The 23,220-nt window shown below is 35.5% G+C and overlaps 1 protein-coding gene, 2 long non-coding RNA genes and 1 pseudogene across 3 annotated transcripts; 1 reads left to right on the top strand and 3 right to left on the bottom strand.

Annotated features, from left to right (window-relative positions):
• Positions 1-3,271: 3,271 nt before the first annotated feature.
• Positions 3,272-7,699, bottom strand: LOC133674259 (glutamate receptor 2.8-like; annotated as a pseudogene).
• Positions 7,700-8,512: 813 nt separating this feature from the next.
• On the top strand, positions 8,513-10,411 carry LOC133674369 (uncharacterized). The gene is made up of 2 exons (XR_009835216.1): positions 8,513-9,354; positions 10,107-10,411. It is a non-coding gene; the product is annotated as an uncharacterized LOC133674369 (long non-coding RNA).
• A 1,868-nt stretch (positions 10,412-12,279) lies between these two features.
• Positions 12,280-12,852, bottom strand: LOC133673790 (uncharacterized). Its single transcript, XR_009835063.1, has 2 exons — positions 12,628-12,852; positions 12,280-12,493 (listed from the first exon to the last, which is right to left on the bottom strand). It is a non-coding gene; the product is annotated as an uncharacterized LOC133673790 (long non-coding RNA).
• Positions 12,853-16,268: 3,416 nt separating this feature from the next.
• LOC133674230 (glutamate receptor 2.8-like) lies at positions 16,269-21,778 on the bottom strand. Its single transcript, XM_062095258.1, has 5 exons — positions 21,463-21,778; positions 18,231-19,576; positions 17,786-18,098; positions 17,264-17,670; positions 16,269-17,161 (listed from the first exon to the last, which is right to left on the bottom strand). Exons 1-5 carry the CDS (start codon positions 21,746-21,748, stop codon positions 16,580-16,582), a joined length of 2,934 nt encoding a protein of 977 aa, XP_061951242.1. The 5' UTR covers positions 21,749-21,778; the 3' UTR covers positions 16,269-16,579.
• Between the last annotated feature and the right edge of the window lie 1,442 nt (positions 21,779-23,220).

A 23,220-nucleotide genomic window follows, 5' to 3' on the forward strand; every position in this document is an offset into this window, starting at 1 on the left:
TCAACATGGCAGAACCAAGCATATTAATGTGAAATTTCATTCTATAAGAGAAGCTGAGAAGAATCTGCTTATAAAGCTACACTATTGTCCAACAGATGTTCAACTTGCAGATATAATGACTAAAGCTCTTCCTAGATCAAGGCTGGAATTTCTAAGGATGAAACTTGGTTTGTCCAAGGCAAGTCTCAAGGAGGAGTGTTAGAATTATGAGATTCTGCCTTGAGATAGATAGAGTTAAGTGTAGTTATGTTATTTGAATTTTATGCAATCGTTTTTCTACTTCAGGATTTGCAGCAGTAACATTCTGCTGCAGTTTGTTATTTTCAATTCCAATAATCTCTCAAGTTTGTTGAGAGTTTCAATCCATTCCAAGTTCCATGTAAGCCTATATATAGGCATTTGAAATTAATTAAAAGTATTGATCTTTCTACTCAACTCTGCTCCTTTGTATCTATTTCTTCTATACTTAAAACTGTAGTTTCTGGATCTTAAGATTTCTATCAAACCGCCTTCATAGGCCATATAATAGTTAAAGGATTGGAATTAGAAGTTCTGTACGTGCTTTCGTTGGTTGTTATGTCCAATGTGTTGACGAGCCCTCTAGGTGTCCAAAATCCAATCCCTCTTACTCCATTTCTCTTCACGTTAACTATCTGGAAAGCCGATGGTTGCAACTGCCTATCCAATAACCTGCAAGACCTTTGAAACTAGTGTTTGATAATGCTATAAGAATGTTTGGACAATATAAAGAGACCCCAAGAGTTGCAAGATCCGTTGATGGATTGCGAGAAACATTTCTTTCTGGAGGCCAAAATCTGTAGTTCCAGCTTTCTCAATTGCCAAGGCAAATGCCGTGGCAGCATCATAGGCTCGTAGTCCATAAATGTTCATGTCAGCATCAACATGATCTGGATTTTCTTGTTGGAATTTCCATTTCCACGAGCTCGAAAATCTTCGAGCTCTTTTGTTCTTGGTACATAAGGTTTAACACCCAATACCCCCTGCATTGTAGTAATGTGGGTGATGTCCATAAATCAGCAGTAATACCATCAGCCATGACCCAAACATAGCCCTCACTCACCATTCCAATCTCTTTCGCTTTGGCAAAAAGCCGAGTGCCGAGAGAAGGATACATGTGCACAATGAAAACTCTAGTTTGCATAGTCATTAGCTTGTATATATAGCTCCTCAACAATTTGATCGTTTGTGGCTGATGGAGAAATGACACTCCGATAGGTGATACGAGCACCTACTGCCTGCAAAGCACCAGTCAAATAAGGTATGATTCCCTCTCCATATCCGTTGTCAATGTAGATGGGTACTGCTTCTCTCCATCCAAATGCTTGAAATAACAAACTAATATGACATTCACTTGAGTTGAGTCATTTTGTGTTCCGCGAAAAAAATATGAACTCCTGATTGAAGTAAGAGGACTTGAAGCAAAAGATGATATGATGGGCACCTGAACCTTTTCTCCAAGGTCAGTAACAAAATTGACTAGCATTTATGTTGTTGGGCATAAGATTGGTTGCATTTCCACAATTTTTTTTATCAAGTCAAGGGCTATCTTTTGAGAGAGCACAAGAAAAATTAAGGACTTCAATTCATTGGCATAATCAATGAAGATTAATAGGAAAACAAATGACAGTAGAGAAAGAACATGCAATTAATGGATTACACTTTCTTATAGGATAATCTTCAAAATGAATTTTCAATTAAGGAGAGTCTTGAGTCCTGTAATTCTACAGTCATGTCATGTCTTTGGATTTCAGATCTTTTCTCTTTCCTCTGCCCCATCACAAATCAACACAAGACATGACAAGGAAATGCCAAACTTGCCATGATTCGAGCACGACGCAGAGATGTTGGCTGTAAGAGTCCTAAACAAGTGATCACGCATGAAGAAAGCTTTAGCTTATTGTGAACATTTCATCCACTGACCTATAAATTATAAAATTTTGCGAGTCAGCTATATCTAATATGTAAAATCAAACTATAAACTTGAAAATCAGTAAAATCAGATTTAATTCGTGCAAAATTGATAAAATCAGTAAAATCAGACCGAACTTACAAGTTTATTGGAAGTATAAAATGAGTGGTTTTCTTGGTCTTGTATGAATAATCGGTCGATTAGTTCTGGGTTTTCCAGAAACTAATCGACCAGTTACCCTGCAATTTTTAGCTTTTTATGTATTTTAAAGTGTTTGAACTTTTCTATTGTTTATTTTACTTTTGTTTTAATTGTGTATATATTGTTAGTAATTTACTACGTGACTAGAATTATCAATATATAATTAAATAAAAAAATTTAATTATGATTTTACAACCCTAATTTACATTGTATTATCTATATCGTGGAAAAAAATTTGTTTTTGACAAAACTTGTTTGCATCCATCCTGTTTAATCTATAAATAATTTATTTTTACTACTTTCTGAAGCTAATTTTTCAACAGAAGTTTTTCCTGCTTTTTCTGAAGTCCAACGATTTCTATATGAAAAACAGAGGGGGCAATTCTAAGGCCCACTGTCTACAATAGGAAACACAAACCAAAGAGTACAGCTCACAGAGATGATCTTTGAGAGCAAGTTACCCACAATTTACCAAGACTTTTTTTTTTTGTACCCTCCTAATTTATGGAAATTATGTTTTTAATCACTAGTCATTTTTATTTGAAAAATGAGATATTAAAAATTTTAAATTTTATTTTGATTTCTTATTAATATTTCAAACAAGGTATTGGAATTAAAATGTTATCCTAATTAATTTTTTCATTTCTATTTCAATTCCTACCTTTCATTCCTATTTGATCCTTTCATTCCTATTAATCAAACAACATTTAAGTGCTTTGATCACCGGGCAACTTTTCATAATTATAAATATTTTCTTTTCTTGAAGGTGCATCACAAATGTCAATTATTCAGGCCAGCCACCATAACACATTTACATTGGAATTCATCAAAATCTTGGAGGGGGAAACAACATACGCATATATATAAGGAATTCTCCAAATTCGTACAAGGGAGCAGCCCCTTCTGGTGTCTTCTAGGCTTGTTTATTGGATTTTAAGCTATACAATGAACTTGAACCGGTTATACTAAAATTACTGCATATGATAACGACAAGTGTATCGACATTAGTGGTAAGAGTACAATGTATTACAGGACAGCAAGTCATATGAGAACGAGAAAAAACGAGAGTGTAGCTGTGCCGGACCGTTGTTGTCTCTGTTGGTGGGAGGAACCACTGGTGGTGGCTTTGAAATACTCAGAGGGGATAAAACACAAAGTTTTATTTCAAAAACACAAGCTTACAGGAGCAAAAATAAATACAACAAGCTTAACAATACACACCCTCTCTTTCTCTCTAGTGTTTCTCTCTATTCTCTCTACTCTCCCACACATAATAGCATAAGCTCAGCTTGCTATTTATACACGAATTCAAAACAAGATAATTCAACCTTTCCAAGTGTGAAGGCGGCTGTGGACGGTGGTGTGAAGGCGGCTGGCGGCTGGCGGCTGCGGCTGGTGGCTGGCGGCTGGTCGGTGGCAGCTGGTGGTTGCCTTCCTTGACCATCTAGATTGAGTTTAATATTCAACAGTCTCAAGGAGTAGAAGTACTAGTAGGATTCAGTCCTCTGATGAATAATAGCATTAGACCTTTGATCGGTACGAGTAGGGGTCTCATGATTAACATTAGACTTCTGATTGTCCTTAACAGGCCTCTCTTGATTTGGGTTGGTGAGCTGATCAGCACTTGTTACTTGAGGTGCTTGGCTATTTCGACTGGTATCACACCCTGCAGAGGACGGATATCCATGAATTTCAGTGTGAGCTGAATTGCCCGATTGACTTGCCGTACCCATACTTGGAAGGTGAATCCCATTCACTTCGATATGGGATGTGAAGTCCCTTTGATTGAAAATGCTAAACAAATGTCGAATTTTACTCCATATTGAAGTTGTGGAGTCAGAGGGTCTCAAGGCTACTCTCCCCTCCTGATGAACAAACATCACTATGAAGATAATGAGAGCTAAAAGTGCAGCTATTCCAGCAATTAAAAATAATCCCCAGAAACTCTTGATACTAAGGCTATTAGATGAAACGGAGGTGCCGGAATCTGGACAACTTGTTTGATTGCCAAACCATTTATCCTGGATTTCCTTCATCTTATCTCCCTCAATCAAATTCAAAATCGCCCTTGATATGTCAGGTACAAGAGGAGAACCTTTAGGGAAGACCTGAAATTCGCAAAACAAAAAATGGTATTATTAAACTATAGACTAATGGTATATTTGGAGGAAATGGAAATAGAAAGATAGGAAAGTGAGCTTACAAAGCCAAAACCGTCGGTTTTGAATGCAGTATCAATCATGGTATATTTGGAGCAATATTTTGACAGAAAGACTTTCATATATGGCTCTTCGTCGAAAGCAGCAGCAATACCACCATTTCCACTTCCTTTGGAGAAGAGTTCGAGGCATTCTTCTTCAGAACTATACACCATGAGCTTGGACTTGTCGAAACCCAAGCCTAACAAGATTCTTTGAACAAAAGAATTATTTTGGTAGCCCACATACTCCCCCTTCTTAAGGAGATCATTTACATCAGTAACTTTTAGCTGCTGGATTGTAAGTAGGCTAGATAAACTGGCGGTATAACTCTGTGTGAGGATCAGCACAACAAAACACCATATGATTACCACTACTCTAGACAAGTTGCTAACCACTCTCTCCCCTGTAAATTGATAAAATTAAAGTCAATTCGGTGCTTATATATATTTAAGTGTTTCAACAGGAGTAGAGAAATTACGTTGTGCGAACACCATTGTTGAGAAGGAAAACCAGAAGACAGTGCCAGCTTGATGTGAAGCAGACCCTCGAAAATCTCCATTTATTCTGTGCTCAAGAACCCAGACAACAAATCCAATGAAAACAAAGAATATAAGACTGCTCACCCAAAGGTCCCATGTCAAGGGTTTCAAGAAGAACCAAGCATTTTCGATATTGTGACCTTCTATAGGAACCATAACGGAGACACTGCTTTCTATGAAAGGCAAAGTATAGTCGATGATCAAGGATCTGCTGTAGAGAATGGTAATGTCTCCAACCACAGCATCAAAATTCTGTTGGTTGCAAACAAAAATGCATAAGAAAGAATATCTCCGAGAAATAGACTTGCGTCAATGTGTATGATATTCAATGCAATATCAAAAGCATAGCATAAGTGTAGCAGAAGATAAAATTAAGTTCTACCTTTAAGTACACTTAATAGACCAGATCATTGTAAGTTCCAGCAGGCTCGCCGTCAGGCTTGGCAAAGGGGACATACTCATAAGGCAAATCATAAGGCAATGTTTTGACAACAGTATCAAAAACATCTATGCAGAATCCAGTGACTATTGTGGTGTTAGAACTAGGATATCTTATGACGTCCACAAACTGTCTCAGGCTAGACTTCACCGGTACTCCTATTCTCAACTTCTTTTCTTTTGTGGGAATCACCCATCCCTTGGGAACAGCAGTTGTGTCCCCTGGGAAAATTACAGTTGAAATACCGGACACAGAATTCGAATTCGTACCATTACTAGGAACGAATTGTTTCACAAGTCCTTCTTTTGGTGTCCAGAATCCAATCTCTCTTCCTCCATTTCCATTCACATTAACTATACGGAAAGCCGGAGATTGCAACTGCCCATCAACGAAATGGTAATCTCCTGTTAGGCCTTTGAAACTAGTGTTTAATAAAGCTTGAAGAAGGCTTGGACCATTGAAAGAGACACCAAGAGTTGCAAGGTCCGTTGATGAACTGCTAGAAACATTTGCCTTTCGGAAGCCAAAATTTGTAGTTCCAGCTTTCTCAACTGCCAAGGCCAAAGCCGTGGCAGCATCATAGCCCCGTAGTCCGTAAATGTTCAACTCAGCATCAATAATATATGGATTATCTTGTTGGAATTTCCTTTTCCACCGAACTCGAAAATCTTGGATCTCCTTTGTACTTGGAACATAAGGCTGAACACCCAGTACTCCTTGTATTGTCGCAGTAACAGAAGGATTTGGTGAACTCAACAAATCAGCTGTCAGACCATCAGTCATGATCCAAACACAGCCTTCACTCATCATACCAATCTCTTTAGCTTTGGCAAAAAGCCGAGTGCCTAGATAGCCATACATGTGCACAATGAAAACTCTAGTTTGCATTGTCATCAACTTATAGAGCTCCTCGATGATTTGTTCATCAGTGGCTGATGGAGAAATGACACTCCGGTAGGAGACTCGAGCATCCACTGCTTGCAAAGCATCAATTAAATAAGGTATGATTCCCTCTCCATATTCGTTGTCGATGTAGATCGGTACTGCTTCTCTGTACCCGAAGGCTTGAATCAAAGCACTTATGGCATTCACTTGAGTTGAGTCATTAAGTGTAGCTCGAAAAAAATAGGTACTCCTAATGGAAGTAAGAAAAGGACTTGTTGCAGAAAACGACATTATGGGCACCCGAGCTTTTTCTCCAAGGTCAATAACAAATTTGGCTTGCATTGATGTTGTTGGCCCTAAGATTGCTTGGACTTCCACATTTTTTATCAAGTCCAGGGCTGTGTTTTGATAGAGCATAAGAAAAATTAAGAACATGCAATAATCTTTCACAATCAATGGAGATCAATGGGAAAAACCAATGACAAAATGGCAGTTTTGCAGCAGAGAAAGACCGTGCAATTAAATCAAGAAAACACATGACAACCGAAAATTGTTAGAAGATGATGGTAGTTTAGGAGGTAGTTTAAAGGTTTTAATGCTTTAGGATTGAAATGAAAATAGTTTGATAGTTAAGATGTTTAGTTGTAGTGGTTTGGTAAAAGTATTTAGTTTATAGTTTGGATTCTGTGGAAATGATTGAAGAATGTGGGACAACCAAAGCAAAACTTTGTCAATAGAAATTACAACATACTAGGCTGCAGAGGAGAGTTTTAAGACTTAGATTTTATGATTAGCATAGTTGTTTTGGCTTGGTTTATAAATGATGGTTGCGTGGCTATTTATAGCCTTCTTAACCGACCTAAATGTAACAATCTAGGCAAAGTTTCCTATAGCACACCATACAATTTGCTGAAAATTTTGCCTTTCCTAGAACAATTCTAGAGTACTTGGAATTGTGGACTAGAAGTCTTTCTCTGACTTCCCTAGAATAATCCTAACTTAGCTTTGCACTAACTTGTAGTTTGCTTACAATAGCACACCATACAATTTGCTGAAAAGATCTTGATTATTTGCTATGTAATAACAAGTATAGTGATTCATGATTGGAGCATACTGATGATAACATCAAGTTTTAAAGGGTGAGAGTGAGAGAGGGAACCTGCTGCAGCTGCACCAACAACATCTTTCTTGGAGTCCCTGGTGTTGAGGTCTAGTCTGGTTTTGTAGTCACCATGAGTGGCATAAAAGTCTGAGAGGGCCATTTCGATGCAACTCAACGCAATTCTGCCATCCAAATCACTGTCCAGGTCGAGAACCACACCAACACTCACTGGGATAGATGTGTTTTCAGCCATTCCCATTCCTGTGAACAGAATCTTTACACAAAAAAGGAAGGAGAGAACAGCCTTCGAATGGTTTTTCTTCATCTTATTGTCCACCTATATATGGTCGTGCTGACTCTAGCTTAGTTAATATTTTTTGTTTAAGCTTGGAAGGAAAGATCCCTTATTTACAAAGCTGTGGACCTTAAAAAGTGTAGTTTCCTCACTGCTAGGATATTCACGATTTGGAAGAGTCAAAGCCAACCATTTTAATAAATTGGTTCAAGACTTGGACCTGAGGCGAGACTATTTCATATATTGATAAAAAGGAATCTCCCAGAGTTTAGCAGGCTTGTTTTTTTGTAATAATAATTGAAATTATATTATTTATTTATGGTTAAAAAAGTTTTTAAATGTATGGTAATAATTTTTTGTGAAAATATTTTAAAATAATATACTTTTATTTTATAAAATTAATTTTTAATATTAAAACTACAAAAAAATATTAATAAATAAATAAATTTTAACAAATCTGTCATTTCGGCACTCCCAAACTAGAGCCAGATTGGTATTTTTGGAAATGCAATACAAATCGTGTTTTTATAAATTTTAATTTTTTATATTTAAAATAAAATTTTTTATATTTTAAAATTATTTTAATATATTTTCAATCAAAAAATATTTTAAACCGCCAACATTATTAAAATTCCAAACATGTTTACATTGAACACCGACAAAAAACTATTCCTAGACCACATCTTTTTTTCAATGAATGGGAATGTTTGTTTTCACACTACACCTCAGTTTTTTAAATTTTATTTTAAAATTATTTTAATATATTAATATAAAAAAAAATAAAATATTTATTTAATATATTTTTAAATAAAAAATATTTTAATAAACAATAGTTAATGTAATTCCAAACATTATCTAAAATTACAAAATGTTTTAATAAATATTAATAGCTATCAACCACTGTCCCATCAAAAAAATAAATGAAAACAGACTCTTCACCTAACCAATAAGATAACCTCAAAAATTAGAATTACATATCTACCCCTTCCCGCTTCTCCCTCCACCAGAAGAGAACCAGTTGCACCAGACCCCCCGGCCGTGCCACCCTCTTCCTCCACACCATCAAGCCAACGCCAAACTCCAGCTGATAACCCATAGATGCCCTGCCCCCTTCTTCCTCCTTTCAAACCGACAGACAGCCCACAAACCATCCGATCTCTTCCCAAAATCCAGACACCAGATATCCCCCCACCATTATCAGCAGCAGAACCGTGAAAACCCAGTCGTGCCACTATCCACGGCACTATAAAACCTAGGCTAAAGACGGTGTTTGAAAATACGATTGACTGTATTTCTCAAAATTTTAATTTTTTTAAAAATTATTTTGCAGCCCCCAAAATGGGAGAAGAAGGTGTTCTGTCTCTCTTCGTATTTTTCTTTATTAGCTTTCTAGAGAGAGGTCAGATCTTCTCTCTCTAGAAAGCTGTTCTGCCATCTCTCACTGTCTCAAGAAGTTTAGCACGGACTTCAACAAGCAAAAGAGCGGGAAAACCTCAATTTAGCTCTCCAAATATGAACCTTCATTATCAATCCTCAAGCCTTTTGGTTTTATCAGTTTTCTCCTATACATTACAAAATTACAATTACATTACGAGAGAAAAAAACCTAATTCAGGAGGCGTTTTTACTGTAGCACGCGCTGCGGATACAGACTCATCTAAACTGTGGATTTATAAGGGTTGATGATTTAATCCTAAAAAAGAATGGAGCAGAAAAGATTGTGTGTTTGTTTATTGCTTAGATATCATCAAAGCATGTCAAAGGTGCCATTCTTTCCCTTGATTCTGGTTTCATTTAGGGTTTGATTTTGTTGGTCTCATTTAGGGATTGACTAGCTCTGTATTTCGGAGAAAGATCCCCCTCCCCAATTCCCTTTTATCTGTCTAGGCTGATTTTTGAACCGTGAGGATTTTACTTGCTTGCTTAGTGTATTGTTAGTTCAAAATACAATAAAAATGATTCTTAATTAATGGTAGTCTTAAATTTTAAGATTTATCTGGTTGAATGTTCTTTCCTTTAATTATAATTTTTGTTTCAATATCGCAACTGGAAATTTGAGCCTGGGCCCTATAACAGAGATACTCGACTGCACAAGCAAGCTGCTTTCAGGTTTTTGGGTCAAGCCTTACGGGAATGCTTTGAAAATGCAAGTAGTGGAAAGCTCTAATGAAGGAATATTACTAGATTACTCCTTTTGCATGTGTTTGTTCAAAAGATGGATTTCTTTTGTTTGCGAAACACTTGGAACTTGGATTGCTTAGCATGCTGATTTTGTTTTCTGAATTTATGCTCATTTTCCAAAATTACAATTTGGAAGTTTTTGTTTTTCACTTGATTCTTTGCATTCCATTACTTCAGAGATCTCATTCGAACAAGCACAAATCCGTGATCAATCCCACGCACATCATTTTCGATTCCCAACATGCCTGCCGCATTTTGCATTCCATTACTTCAGAGATCATTTCCCTTTTTTCTCCCTTTGTAGCTGACACTAACAAAGATCACCGTGTTTCAGGTCCGGTCGGTCTCTAGAATGGCCATAGTTGTTTGCCAGGGTTTTCTGTGCGTGTTGGAAGGAGGCTGTCCTCAACAGATCTGGAGTTTTCTTCTCTGCTGGAACTGTCCCAGGAAACGTTTGGTAATCAATGAACTCGAGACTTTTCTTTGAGTTTCATGGTTCATATTTTTGTTAGATAAGATATGCAAATTCATCCATGCCTGTAAACAAAACTGATTGAATTAGCAATTTTTCCTTTGATAAATTGCAACATTTGTGCAACCTTTTTTTAAATTTGATGAAAGAAGAATTTTGATGTTTCAGATCTCTGTCTAATACAAGGGCCAACTTTTAAGGCCGATTCAAGGCACAAAACGTATCTGACCCCGCGGCCAACGGATCTAGCAATCAATATTAGACGTTAAAAATTTGAAGGAAAAATGTTAAGAAAGCAAGATTGTCTTTTAGAAGATATTGGTATTTATTTTGATGCTTTGGAGGGAAACACCTAACAAGTAAGTGCAAATTAGACATAATTTTTTTCTCCACCGGGAGGCCAAACGTGAGACTTTCTTCTAACAGACCAGACATATCGTAAATCTGGGTCAACATTATTACTGGTGGCGTTTATAGAAACGTGCACTCACCTCCAGTCCACACGTAGCGCCTAAACCCAACTAATTTTCAGGTGCTAGCCCAAGCACCCTTTAATGGATCCAGATATTATATTTAGACTCAATTATTTTGAGTGTTGGGTCACGGAACAAGTCTAAATGATCTAGGCATAACACCTAGACCTATTTAATTAAGGTATTGGGTGCATCAGCATCTAAATTTTTACGGGTGCTAACACATGTACCCTAGCACCTTCATGAACTCGAGCTTAATATTTTCTAAAAAGGTTTTTTAATACTCCACACAGGTTTTTTAATACATTATACTGATTTAATATATTTTATTTTTAGTAGAATACAACTCAAAATATCATAAATGTAAAGTTACACTCCAATTCCTTATTTTTATAAAAGGACAAGATTTATAGGTTATAAATACCATATAAATTCTTCAAAATTCAAGTTCACAATCTCTTCATTCTTAGTTTTTTCAGTATTTATATTTAAAAAGTCTATTTCTCTAAAATATTATTGTATTTTTTCTCTATAAAATTACTGACTTAAGCAAAGAAAAGTCCACACATTCATCAAAGAAAATTTTTCCAGGTACCAACTATCAAACACCAACTACTATTAGCTATTAATTATCTGAATTTTCTATTTCAAGTCATCAAACATCTTGATCGGGAAGAATAAATAAGACTGGTTGAACTAAAAGATTAATCAATTATCCAACATATCAACTTTATTTTTAAAAATCTTGCGTTTAGGGACTTATCAACAAATATTTCATATAGACTAAGAATCGAGGATATACCTATTAGGAATCAAATTTTTTCAAAAAAGGAATCGAGAGTCCTATAAATTTTAGGTACCATTTTCTTCTCATGAAACGCTTTTTCAAGACAAAACTTGTTAAGATACTGTGAACCCGAAGGTGGAACGTGCAATACCTCCTCATCAGGGTCAACCATCTAGCTAAAACTTATTTGTTAAATAAATAAAAATTTATTTATTCAAACCAGCATCATTAAATATATTCAATTTATTTGTTAAAAAAAAATTTGGAAGAGGAGGATTCCGACCCATTTGCATTTACTAGGAAATTTCTCATATTGACATCTAATGTAAGGGGCTGTTTGGTATCCTTTTATTTTTTTTGTTTTTTGTTTTGTTTTTTGTTTTAAATGAAAATAAGATACTGAAAGGTATTGGTGTTAGTTTTTTTCTCTTTTTTTTCAATAAAATAAAAGGTAGTTTTTTACACTGTTAGCTTATTATTTAGAAGTCGGGTTTGGTTCCGCACTTCAGAAAATAGATGTGAATCATGCCTAAGGTTGATTAATATTTCTGTAGTTGGACTCGAGTCATCCTCATTTAAGGATGGATCTCCAGGAAGTTCTGTGTAAGCTGAATCCACCGGTGGGCTTGGCGTGACAAATTCAGGCAGATTAATTCCACTGTGGCCATTCCGTTCGTTTTGTCTAGAAATTCATTAGATTGAGTCCCTTTGAAAGAAGATTCCTAACAAATTTCGAATTCTAGTCCATATGGAAGTTCTGGAATCGAAGATAATAAGATCAGAAAGTGCAGCTATTCCTGAAATTAAAAATAAACCCCCGACACTCTTGAGACTATGGCTAGTAGATGAAATCGAGGTGCCGGAATCTGGACAGCTGCTTTGCTTGCCTAAACATATGCATTCTCGATTTTCTTTATTTTACCTCATCCAGTTAAATTTAGTATTGCCCTTGATATATGAGGCACAAGAAGAGAACCTTTAGGGAAGACCTGAAAGTCACAAAACGAAGAATCGTCTCAACGCTGAGGCCCAAGAATGGTTTATATGAATTTTGTAACAGTATGAACTATGTATGCACTTAAACGAGCATTAGCAAGACAGAGAAATAGGAAAGTGAACTTACAAAGCCAAAACCGCCTGTTTGAAATATAGGAGCAACTGCGGTGTATTTAGTGCAATACTCTGCCAGAAACACTTTCGCATATCGCAATTCGCCGAAAGCAGCAGCAACACCACCATTTCCACTTCCTCTGGAGTAAAGGTTGTCGTATTCTTCGTAAGAGTTTGTTGGGAAAACTCGGGACAACTAACCGGATCAATTCAGCGGAATACAATTCACAATTCACAAGTCCAATCCTTTTTTCCCTCTTTGTGCAGTAAAAAAACAGATTCAAACAATGATCAAATATAATGCAAATAATCACACAAATTAACACCAAGATTTTTACGTGGAAAACCCGATGCGGGAAAAACCACGGGACCGGAGTCCACCTAAAAACTTCCACTATCACAAATAATGGGTTCACAACTGTTCTTCCTCAGATTCAACTAAGGGATACAACATATATATCATCAAGAACTACTTATTCTCGGATTACAACAAGATTAAAGGGAGTAATGTTAGAGAAAAGCTCACAACACTGACAGCCCCGTTTTCTGTCAAAATGACCAGCTTCCACACCACCAATCTTCAATCCAACCGTTCAGAATGAAGAGGAACGTGTCTAGAAGCTGCTGTCAAAATCTCAGCCCGATCCAACGGTGAACGAACTGGAAATCGAAGAAAGAAGACAGACTGCTCTGCTGCCTCCTCTTCTTTCTTTCTCTCGATTTTCTTCTCCTCTCTTGTTCAAAATAGCTGCTGCTTCTACAGTACCCGACCCACATTAATTTAAATTCCAAGAGACAACATGTCTCTTGACAATTAATGTGGTGGTCCCACCATCACATGGTGCGGGACCACACAACAGATTTATACCCCATGAGCTTGGACTCTTCGAATCCCAAGCCTATATAACAACATTTCCAGAAGAAAAGAACTTTTCTGATAGCCCACATATTCCCCCCTTCTAATGAGCTCATTTACATCTGTGATTTTAGGCTGCAACTTCTGGACTGTAAGCAGGCTTGTTAAGCTGACAGTGAAACTCTGTGTGAGGATCAGCACAACGAAACACCATATGATTACCACTACTCTAGACAAGTTGCTAACCACTCTTCCTTCTGTAAATATAAACATAAACTGGTTAATTTGATATTTGAGACGTGTAGACACAATTTTAACATGAAATTAAACAAGCACACATATACAAATATATAATTTTATAAAACATACGACCATGTAAAATCTTTATCTAAAATATTCTTTCAAAAAAATAAGATAATTTTTTAATTCTTTCCTTGAATTTGGTATATAATGACTTGATTTATTTGTAAAATTAAGCTAAGATTTGTACTTTGCAAGAACTTGAATTTTGATATGTATTGTGAAGCGAGATTTAATGATTTAATGCTTTGAAGAAATACTTTTGATTTGTCTTCAAAGTATTGTTAAAGAACTCCTATGAAGCGTTTAGGCTTGATTCAACAAAGTTTTGTTTTTGTAGTTGTCAAGCGTAGATGAAAGAGACTTGAAAACTTTCGAGAGAACTTCTTTACGTGAAGAGAGATTTCTTGCTTTAAAAACTTGTTTTGAAAAAAATTTGTATCACCAAAAATTCCTTTCTTCTGTTTGTAGGTTGAAACCTTCTGTTTATAGAGATTTGTATGGGCTTTCAGGTCTTTTTCAATAACACATGACATGATTTTATTGATTTTTTTTTATTGATATAATCTTGTATTTATAACAAGATATATCTTGAATATCTAATCTTAGTGTTAATCTTTCATTGACAAAAAAATATATGAAAATTTATTTATTTTTTATGTTATTTATTTTTTAAAAAAATAACATATGATAGAAATTTTTTTGTTTATACCATATGAGACACATATATATTGGAGTACTGCTTCAACAGGAGAAGAGATTCATAAGGGGAAGGAAGATTACGTTGTGCAAAACCAATGGTTGAGAAGGAAATATTTTATTGTTTTTTTATAATAATAATTGAAATTAAAAAATATTTATGTTTGTGTGGTAGTTATTTTTTTAAAAAATATTTTATTGTTTGTTTCGGCACTCCAAACTAGAGCCAGCTAAGAATTAAGATTTAAAAGTACATGGACCAGCGACAAAAGACTATTCCTAGACCACATCTTTAATGTTTGTTTTCACATATAATTTTATTTTTAAATTATTTGAATGTTTTAATTTAAAAAATAAAAAATATTATTTAATATATTTTTAAATAAAAAATATTTTAGAAAACAATAATTAATGTAATTTCAAGAATTATCTAAAATTACAAAATGTTTTAAAAAATATTAATTGCTATCAACCACTGTCCCATCAAAATAAAAATATGAAAACAACAGATTCCTTTTATCCTTTACCTAACAAATAAGACAACCTTAAAAATTAGAATTACACATATTAGATGCCCTGTCCCCTTCTTCCTCCTTTCAAACCGACAGACAGCAAACCATCCGATCGCTTCCCAAAATCCAAACACCATTACTAGCAGCAGAACCGTGAAAACCCAATTGTGCCACTATTCTCGATACTATGAAATCTATTTTAATTATAAGTATTGTTGAAATTATATTTATATTATTTATATTTTTAAATTGTTTTGATGTATGAAGTAAAAATAATTTTTTTTAGAAAAAATATTATTTTAATATATTTTAAAATAAAAAATTATTTAAAACCACAGTCACAATCTTACATGCAAACACTAGCGTTACAACCTGCAACAAAAAACACACTCGATTTTGGCCAGAAATTGCAACCCCGTTCTCACCCAAGAAAGAAGAACCACTTGCAGCTGAGTGGAGGAAAGTCGCCTCCGAATATATGACCACTGTTATGCATCTCTTTTTGGCATACCCACAGACCCATCATCGAAACCCCAATGGCATACTAACGGTTACCTCAGACCATCCCTCTGACAGCCCCCAAAAACTGATTTCTCCCCCTTCTCTCTCATGGTCTCCGCTGGAAATTCCTAGGCCGATCTGATGTGGCACTTCAGTTGATACAAGCCTTCAATTCTTGATTTGGGAGTCAGTAAAAAAAGATCAGGTTGGTAAGACAAGTACATGCCATCAAGACAATGACTAACAGCTAAAGGTATAAGAAAAGGGACAACAGAAAAAATGGACAGGTAGAGAAGGACCTGCGGCAGCTGCTCCGACAACATCTCTCTTGGAGTCCCTAGTGGTGAGGATCAGCCTGGTTTTGTAGTCACCATGAGTGGCATTTAGAAGTCTGAGAGGGCCATTATAATGCAACTCAAAGCAATATTGGCATCAAAACATTCCAAGTCTAGAACCACATCAACATTCACTCCAACATATGCTGTTGAGTTTTGGGCCAACCCCATTTCTATGAACAATATCCTTAAAGAAAGGAACAAGAAGATCAGAACATGCTTTGAAGGGTACCTTTTCTTCATCCTCTAATTTGTTTCCAAACAATTTGATAAAAATCCTGACAAAAACTTGAAGATGGTTGGAAATATGAGGGGGGTTTCTTTATAACATGGTAACTTAATTTTGGATAATGCTTTTGTTTTCGTTTTCACAATATAATTTCTCTGGAAAGTCTGTAGAATTTATGTGACCACAAACAAGGTATGCCACTGCTTGCATTCCCACAATATCTTGGGAAATTGCTGAAGAAAATCTATAATTTGCGATAATAATTTACTAATTCTGACACTCAGTTTAATCCTACCTAGCTATAAATATGTTATATATAGTAATTCAATATTTACAATTTGAAGTTCGAGTGTCACAAACGAGGAATCAAACAGAGCAATATGTGTTCTATAGTATTGCCTCCTGCATGTTCCTTTGGACTTTCCCATGAATTGCCAGGCCTCTGATGGCCTACAATTACATTACAATGCTACAACTATATCTACAGGTCTATAAATTTCCAGTGTCAAACTGTCAATGGTATCATCTGAAAGTCAATTGTGATCATGTTCTACTTCAAAAGCTGCTAGTCTTTCTTGATTTGGGTTTGTAAGTTGATCAATATTTATTACTACCTCTTGAGATGTTTGACTATGTGGACTGGAATCAACAAACTCTGTAGAAGACTGATCTCCATCTCCAGGGAAATAAGTAGTTTGAACTGAATAGGCCGATGGGCCCATACTAGGCAGACTAGTGCCATTTCTGTCATTCAGCCCACTTTTTCTGAAAGTATGGGATTTTAAGTCCCTCTGAATGAAGATCCTGAAGAAATTGCCGACTTTTCTCCTTATGGAAATTCTGGAATTTAAAGGCCTCAACCTTTTCCTTTCCTTGTAGACAAACATGAACATGAATATAATGAGAGCTAAGAGGGATGCTACTCCAGCAATTAAAAATAAGCCCCAGAAACTCTTGAGACTAAGGCTGTTAGATGTAACCGAGGTGCTGGAATCTGGACAATTGCTTTGTTTTCCAAACCAAGCATTCTCAATTTCCTTCATTTTATCTCCCTCTGTCATGTTTAGAACTGCCCTTGATACATCTGGTACCAGAGGAGAACCTTTAGGGAAGGCCTGAAAATCACAACACAAAGCAGCAAGCCAGTCTTTATCAGGGTTGACAAACTTTGCACTTACAATACATAAAGAGAAATGGAGAGGGGTGAATGAACTTACAAATCCGAAACCGTCTGTTTTAAATGTAGGATCAATCATGGCATATCTAGAGCAATACTTTGACAGAAAGAGCCTCATATATGGTACTTCATCAAAAGCAGCAGCAATACCACCATTTACACTTCCTTTCGATAAAAGGTCATCACATTGTTCTGTGGAATTATACACAATGAGCTTGGACTTGTCGAAACCCAAGTCTAATAGGATTCCCAGAACAAAAGAACCCTCCTGGTAGCCTACATACTCCCCCTTCTTAATGAGCTCATGTACATCAGTAACTGTAGGCCGCAGCTGCTGGACTGTAAGTAAACTAGTTAGACTGGCAGTGTAGCTTTGTGTGAGAATCAGCACAACAAAACACCATATGATTATCACTGCTCTGGACAAGTTGCTAACAACTATCTCCCCTGCAATCATAGTTGAAAAAAATAAAGATGAAGTCAATTTGGTGTTTGAGACAGTAAAACAAATATGTTAAACAAAAGAAGAAAAAATCGAAAGGGAAAGGGAAAGGAAAATTACTTTGTGCAAAAACTATGGTTGAGAAAGAAAACCAGAAGCTAGTGCCCGCTTGATGTGAAGCAGGCCCTCTAAAATCTTCATTGATTCTGTGTTCAAGAACCCAGATCACAAATCCAATGAAAATAAAGAAACAAAAACTTGTCACCCAGAGATCCCATGTCAGAGGCCTCAAGAAAACCCATGCATTTTTGCTGTTGTTGTCCACAATGGGGACGATCATGGAGACACCACTTTCAGTGTAAGGCAAAGTAAAATCAACATACTGGGATCTGTTGAAAACAATAGTTGTATCTCCAACTACAGCATCAAAATTCTGTTGATAGCAAGCGAAAGAAACAAGATATCAATAAAAATTAGATTTGCATGCATGAATGTGTCCCAAATCTTGTTTCAGATATAAAACTGAATATGATCAAGTACAGGAAAAGGTTGGTGAAAGTTTTACCTTCAAGTACACTTGATATATCAGATCATTGTAAGTTCCAGCTGGCTCGCCGTCAGGCTTGGCAAAGGGGATGTACTCGTAAGGCAAAGCATAAGGCAATGCTTTGACAACAGAATCAAAAACATCTATGCTGTATCCAGTGACGGTTTTGGTGTTAGAACTAGGATCTCTTTTTACTTTCACAAACTCACTGAAACCATCCTTCACAGGCACTCCTATTCTCAACTTCTTCCCATTCGTTGGGATCTCCCAACCCTTGGGAACAGAAGTTGTATCACCCGGCCATATGACAGTTGAAAGATCGGAGTTAGAACCTGAGTACGCAGTCATATTATTTGTTGAGTTCAATGTTTTGACAATCCCTTTGGTTGATGTCCAGAATCCTATCTCTCTTCCCCCATTGTCATTCACATTTATTATCTGGAAAGCTGATGACTGTAACTGTCCATTATCGAAAAGGTAATCTCCTGTAAGACCTTTGAAAGTAATGTTTGATAAAGCTTGAACGAGGTTTGGACCATTTAAAGACACCCCAAGAGTTGCAAGATCTGTGGATGAATTGCTAGAAACGTTTGCCTTTTGGAAGCCTAAATTTGCAGTTCCAGCTTTCTCAACTGCCAAGGCCAAAGCTGTTGCTGCATCATATGCCCATAAGCCAAAAATATTCAACTCAGCATCAACGATATCTGGATTATCTTGTAGGAATTTTCTTTTCCACCGAATTCGAAAAGTTTCGAGATCTTCTGTTCTTGGCACATAAGGTTTCACACCCAATGCACCTTGCATTGTATTAGTGACAGAAGCATTTGGTGAACTCAAAAATTCAGCTGTTAGACCGTCAGTCATGATCCAAACATAGCCTTCACTCACCATTCCTTTCTCTTTTGCTTTGGCAAAAACCCGAGCGCCAAGAGATGGAAACATGTGCACAATGAAAACTCTAGTTTGCATTGTCATCAACTTGTACAGCTCTGAAACAATTTGATCATCAGTGGCTGATGGAGAAATGACACTCCGGTACGGGACACGGGCATCAACTGCTTGCAGAGCATCAGTTAAATAAGGTATCACTCCCTCTCCGTATTCATTGTCAATGTAGATGGGTACTGCTTCTCTCCATCCAAAGGCTTGAACTAATGCACTTATGGCTTTCACCTGAGTTGAGTCATTTTGGGTAGCTCGGAAGAAGAAGGGACTCCTGATGGAAGTGAGAGAAGGACTTGATGCAGAAAATGATATAACGGGCACCTGAGCTTTTTCTCCAAGTTCAATAACAAAATTGGCTTGCATTGATGTTGTTGGGCCTATGATTGCTTGCACTTCAACATTTTTTATCAGGTCCAGGGCTGTACTTGTAAAAGGATTAAGAAAACAATTACTCGTATAGATCAATTATTTTCAATAATCAGTAAAGATCAATCAGAGAGACTTAATTATGACTTTATTGCACTTTATATTAAATTAGACTTCTGATATATCAGTAATATAGTGGTTGTGCAGAGAAAGCAAGGAATGGATTATACTTTGCATTTGGGGTTCTCCTGCCCGTCCTAAACAAAGATAAGACACAGCAACCTAAAAATCAACACACCTCATCTCCTTTCGTTGATGTGATGTGGGATATCTGATGCAGCCGATCTTCTATAGAAATTGAAGTTTCCAAGCATAGAGATGTATCTCAAACACAGAATATGTTGATAGCCTAATAGATATTATATAAAAGATATGATAATTAGATCAAACTTAAATTTTTTTAGATGATTCTACAAATAATTTTTCTACATAAAACTATTTTGTTTTTTATTAGACTGTTTGGTCTCCCAGAATTAGGCTTTGAAATTGGTATTTCAACTAGTTTTGTTATTTTTTCTATGATTTTTTGGATTCATTATTTATTTATTTTGTTTTAATTTCTTTAAAAGTTGTTTTCCAACAGAGATAGGTTTTTTGATCTATTTAAAAGGAGGGTCACCATATATTTATTTTTCAAGGAATAAAATTGTAAATTAAAGGTTTACTCATTAAAACTTTTATGTTTTCTTATGTTATTATTTTCTTATTAGCTTCCACCTACATCAATATATTTGAGATAAATATTAAAAATTTAAGAGTTCCTTCCTTACAGTTTTGTTGTGTGCTATTTTAATGATTTCCCTTCTCGTCCTATCAGTTCAAATTCTAGAATAATATGAATCTAAGTTTTTCTCCTTTTCACCAACCAATAATTTTGCTCAAATAATTAAGATTTGGCGTAGCATTTTAGTATGTAGCTACTGATGGCTACAGCACTCCAAAACAGCGCACAACCTCTATTACATCAGCGTTGCTGCTGACAACAATTAGCAAAATAATTTATTAAATGAGTTAGAAAATCCTAAATTATTATCCAAGCAAAAGCTAAACAAGTGACTTCTTTGGCACGGAGTATTCAATAGCTAGGTAGCTTTTAGTTACTGTTTCAAGAAAGAAAAAACAAAGACATAGGGGACAAAAAACATGTTTTCATGTCCTTCATAACATGTTTTCATGTCCTTCATGTTTTGAAAACTCTAAAATTATTATAGAAACATATTTATTTCTGTGTACGTCTCTATCCTTCTAAACATGTATTTGTTCTTTCTATATTTTTATTTTTTTAATTTTAATATTGAATGATAAAATTAAAAAAATTGATTAAAAAAAGTAACCTAAGTAAACCTAAATAAACTATTAAACTCACGACCTTGGTGACCTGGATAACCCAATAGAAAAAAATTAAAATAAATTATGAAGCTCAATCCTCCAATCAACCAAGTATTGAAAGTTAAAATTAAAAAAGATTTGGATTAAAAAAAAACACAAAAAATACTCGAGTCAACCTAGGTTAACATGTCAAATTCATTACCCGAGTCATGAGATGAAAATAACCTCATAGAAAGCAAACCGAAACAAATCTTGAAACATAATTCATAATCAACCTAATGTTGAAGGATGAAATTAAGAAACAAATTCAATTAGAAAAAGAGAAAAAAAACTCAAGTCAATCAAGTTAACTCGTCAAACTCGCAGTCCAAATTATGAGACTGAGATAACCTCATAAAAATTATATTGAAAAAAATTATGAAGCTCAATCTTTAATAAACCTAATATGGGTTGTAACGTTAGTGCATACATAAAACATAGTTTGAGCAATGATTTATAACAGAAGCAAGCTGACTACAGAATCAAGAAAGAGGAGGGAGAGAGAGGAAACCTGCAGCAGCTGCACCAGCAACATCGTTCTTGGAGTCCCTGGTGACGAGGACCAGCCTGGTTTTGTAATCACCATGAGTATCATAGAAGTCTGAGAGGGACATATTGATGCAACTCAATCCAATCTTGCCATCCAAGTCATTGTCCAAGTCAAGAACCACACCTACATTCACTGGGATTATAGATGTCGAGTTCTTGGCCATTCCCATTTCAAAGAAGAAAATCTTCAAATAAAGAAGGGAAAAGAAAGAGAGAGCAGGCTTTGAAGGGTGCTTTTTCCTGATCATATTGTTGTCTACTTGTGGTTGAGCTGATCCCAGTTTGTTGGTTTAAGCTTGAAAGAACTCTCTCTTATTTATATAAGGCTGTGGCCTGGAGGGTACTTCAAACATGTGGATCCTTAAAGCCTAGAAGAAGATCTCAGAACAGGGGGTGGAGAGGGCCCAACCATTAATTTAAGCTTGAAAAGCAGGAGAGGTTTACTGAGTTTTGTTGCGAGGAAATTTCATGCTTCGAAATTTCCTTGAAAACTATCCCTCCCCTCATGAATTGTAATGTAAAAGAAGTCCAAAACATGGAAGGATGTTGGGATATGGCTAAGTAAATTAGATTTAGAAAAATATCAAATAATTGCTTAACATATATAGTTCCTAAAACATTGGAAGCAAATCACACTTCATAGGAAAAGAGATTGAGAGGACAGGAGGAACGAAAGGTCATTTCCCTTTTCTTATTTTTCTTGTTATACATGTCAAGATGACAAGTATTTGTATGACTTTTCCCCCTGGCTTGTCTGCTATTATTGATCAAGTATCTTCCATGTCTCTGATTTCACTATCGGTTACCTTGACTAATAAAATCAATGGACGTATGGTTGCCTCATACTTGTTAGACTTTTTGAAGTGTTGGCTTAAATGATAAATATTTTTGTTTTCAGGATTATTATTTTCAATTCAAATCTAGAAAAAATTGCAAAAATAAAATAAAATATGAATACTTCAATCCGACTGTGAATAATTTATTTAAAACTCGATTGAGAGGGAGAGCTGACAGAGAGTGCCCTAATCATACCTATAACAACAAAACAAAGAAAGAAAGGTATCCGATTCCTTATTCCTTATTGCAGCCAAACAATAGCTTTTATGGGAAAATCTAATTCAATAAATTAATTATCAATATCCCATTAAGTCTCAATCCTATTATATTATTTTATGCTTAAAAAACACTAATGTGTTGTCTAGCATGCATTTTCTCCCCTGCATCATCATATTGTTTTGGATCTTTTCGAATGTTTTCTTGTAAACAAGCATCAAACAGTGCACGCTTGATTTTCTTCAACTCAAGACAAGATTTGTATATGTAAGTCGTCTATTTCACTTACTAAGATAATGAATAGCATCCTTTCGACGAAGCATCCTTTGTCATGTCACAAATTTGTTTTCGACACACTGCGCCATCTCATATCATGTTTGAGGTCTCTATAAGAACATATTTGGAAACGCGGTGGAAACTATTTTCTCAAAAAATATAATTTTTTTTACGAAAATTTAATATGGTTTATATATTTTGGATCGTTTTAATGTGTTGATATCAAAAATAATTTTTTAAAAATAAAAAAAATATCATTGGCATGCATTTCAGCACAAAAAGCTATTTGAAAAGCAACCGCTACCACACTACCAAGCACCCTCTAAGTGTCGTACTAGTTGCTTTTCAAAATATTTTTTTTATAATTATATCAAAATAATATTATTTATTT

Source organism: Populus nigra, chromosome 15 (assembly GCF_951802175.1).
Source record: "Populus nigra chromosome 15, ddPopNigr1.1, whole genome shotgun sequence".
In the NCBI taxonomy this organism is placed as follows: domain Eukaryota; kingdom Viridiplantae; phylum Streptophyta; class Magnoliopsida; order Malpighiales; family Salicaceae; genus Populus; species Populus nigra.